The 3,109-nt window shown below is 43.8% G+C and overlaps 1 protein-coding gene across 1 annotated transcript; it reads right to left on the minus strand.

Annotated features, from left to right (window-relative positions):
* Positions 1 to 340: 340 nt before the first annotated feature.
* LOC311039113 (uncharacterized protein) lies at positions 341 to 2,807 on the minus strand (the record flags this gene model as incomplete). The annotated part of the gene is made up of 6 exons (XM_084048754.1): positions 341 to 344; positions 1,477 to 1,706; positions 1,819 to 1,941; positions 2,058 to 2,186; positions 2,306 to 2,537; positions 2,722 to 2,807. The coding sequence occupies 6 exons, from the start codon at positions 2,805 to 2,807 to the stop codon at positions 341 to 343; spliced, it is 804 nt and encodes a 267-aa protein (XP_083904880.1).
* Positions 2,808 to 3,109: the final 302 nt, after the last annotated feature.

Here is a 3,109-nt window from a genome sequence, read left to right on the forward strand (position 1 = left end):
AATTTGAAATAGCTTAATCGTTCAATTGCTATAATTGAAAACGTGATTAGCTCCACCTGGTAGTGTTAATTAGCTTCCTAGAATAATGTTAGCTATACAGCCTCTGCTCTAACATTGATGTTAGCAGCTATTTAAATACGCAGAAAGTACATTTGACTTAATAGACCATTGCAGCTGAATAGCGAGCAAACACAGATAAATGAGATGAACGATTCCTCATTTCGCAATGCATACCATGGGTCTAAATTTGTTAACATTTTGTAGTACCTCACCCTGTTGAGTCCCTTTCGTACCATGGCTCCAACATGTCATCGTGGTGCTCCTGTCCATCTTCAACCGCTTATCTGGAATCGGGTCGCGGGGGCAACAGTTCCAGTAGAGAGCTCCAGACTTCCCTTTCCTGAACAACATTAGCCACTTCCTCCTGGGGGATCCTGAGGCGTTCCAAGCATATATATAAAGGTAGACGCCTCCTTCGGCTCTGAGGCATTGGTATCACGGGGGCCATTTTAGCGTAGGAAAGCTTCCCTGAAGCTTCCGCGTGTGTCACAGAAGGGGGCGTTCGGTAGGCCAATCAGAGGCAGGTGGGGGCGGGACAACTAGATTCTGACAGGTCTTAGAAAAGACGCACTGTGATTGGCCAGTAGTCAACGCGCTGTGAGTGCTGTGATTGGCCAGTAGTCACTTTGAGTGTCCGTTTTCCTACGCTAAAATGGCGGCCGCGATACCAATTGCTCCAACGAACTGCAGAGGCCAATGAGGTATCTAGGTTTCTAATATCTATGGTTCCAAGGCCAGTGTGGAGATATAATCCCCCCCATCTGGTAGCGCCAGGGGGTCTCCTTCCAGTGGGACGTTCAGCGTAGGGTTGGGACTCGTTAGGATTTTAACGGTTCCGGTTCCGGTTCCGGTTCCCTCTTAACGGTTCCGGTTCCTTAGCGGTTCCGGTTCCGGTTCCGGTTCCCTCTTAATGGTAACGGTTCCTTAAGGTTCCGGTTCCGGTTCCTTAACGGTTCCGGTTCTGGTTCCGGTTCCTTAGCGGTTCCGGTTTTGGTTCCGGTTCCCTCGGTTCCGGTTCCTTAACGGTTCCGGTTTTGGTTCCGGTTCCCTCGGTTCCGGTTCCTTAACGGTTCTAGTATTATTTTTTTCCTGACATCCATTATACTTATAATATACAAGTACATAATAAACACAAATTCAATCATACAAATGCAGCTTTATTGTAATGATTGCACATTACAATTATGAGGTAGGCAGATTGTTTGCAAGTAAACAACAGTTTGCACAGGTAGGCTGTCTGCATGCATGCATGAGTCCAACTTCTAACAGTTCTTTTGCAAGAAAATGAGCATATCTGCTTTTTCTGGACGAATCCTGCATCTCTCCTGGCTGATAGTGTCTCCAGCAACTGAAAACACTCTCTCTGATGGGGTTGAGGATGCTTGTACACACAAATATGTGGCAGACAAATCATACAGCATGGGGAGTGTGCGCCTATTCTTCCACCACCATTCAGTAGGGTCTGTGCCCATGGGCACAGGGGCCAGGTTCCTGTAGTGATTTATTTCTATGTCTGCTTTCGCATTAACTGACTGGGGGAGGATCATGGACTCAGCTCCCTTTTTAGCGGCTTTCTCTTCCTCTTCAAAAAGCTCTTCTAGGGGAGATATTTTCTTCTTCTTAGGACTGGGAGGCTTACTCTCCGTCTGAAATATCGGTAGACAAAACATCCTGTTGGTGATGATTTTAATATGAACAGACAGAGGGACTGTTCCCAAGAAAATGAAAATATTCAGCATGTCATTCCTTAATCCTTACCTCTATCTCTTCTTCACCTTCCTCCTCCTGATCAGACACACTCAAACTGGTCCTCTGGCCCTGGGTGGTCTCACTCTCACTGTCACTCTTACTCTCTGCACACTCCTCTTGTCTGGCTGGCAGCTGAAAATTCAAAGATGCATGCATTACTAGGTAGCTAGTACTAGCCAGCCTAGTAGTTCACAGTTTAGGCTGACAGCTGTTTTTACAACTTGTTACATGATGGCCAATGTGTTTACCTGGTGCTCTAGCTCTGGACCCACTGCTGCGGTCTTCAGCCGGTCCCAGGCTTCATTGTTGTCCACTTTACTCTTAAATCTTGGGTCCATTATGGTGGCCTCCTCCAGAAATGCTGATATGTCATCATCCTATAAAACACACAACATGAGATGATGAGAATAGATGAATAGATGCACAGTGACTTTGTAAAGTATTCAGATTAATTTACAAGATGGCAAATTGTATTTAATTTGATCCATTTTAATACCTGATAGCGCTTGGACAGGTCAGTCCATGCCTTCTCCTTAATAGCGATGGCAAAGGAAGAGTCTCCATCAGCTACTGTGAAGTGAGCCTCTAGCTTCTTTAGGATTGGAAGAATCTGCCCACATGTTGCCATCTTCTCACTCGATGCAGCCAGGGTGCTGGTGTAGAGGATTCTCATAAGTCTGATGAAGTCGTCTGCTTTCCTGAAGTCATCATCAGTGATTCTCTCCAATCTACCAAAAATGCAGTATATGTAGTACTTAATGTTAAAATGGTTAGGGGAATGTACTTTAGAAGTAAGGTATTTGAGATGTAATAATATTTACAATGAGTTAAATACATTATAAATGCAAAAAAATAAAAGGTTAACTGAAATAGTATTTTTTATCAATAATATTATTTAAATGCTATACTCACTTGTCCTTCTCTGCTCCCTTCCTAACTCTTGGATCCAGAACGGTTGCTTGAATGGCTGGGTATTGCTCCAAGAACCTTTCAATCATCAAATATGTGGAGTTCCAGCGGGTTTTCACATCAAGCACTAGTTCATGGTCATCTAGGGCTGACATAACACACACACACACACACACACACACACACACACACACACACACACACACACACACACACACACACACACACACACACACACACATATAATATCATAATATCATTTATCTAATATAAATGTAATTTCATTCTCAACTTTAAGTGAATAATACATTTTAAAAATCTACTTACACAGAACTGGTTGCTTTTCTTTCATGACCACCTTGGCCATGCTGGTCTTCCTCATCCAAACGAT

This window comes from Gymnoscopelus microlampas (genome assembly GCF_963454915.1).
Source record: "Gymnoscopelus microlampas genome assembly, chromosome: 22".
In the NCBI taxonomy this organism is placed as follows: domain Eukaryota; kingdom Metazoa; phylum Chordata; class Actinopteri; order Myctophiformes; family Myctophidae; genus Gymnoscopelus; species Gymnoscopelus microlampas.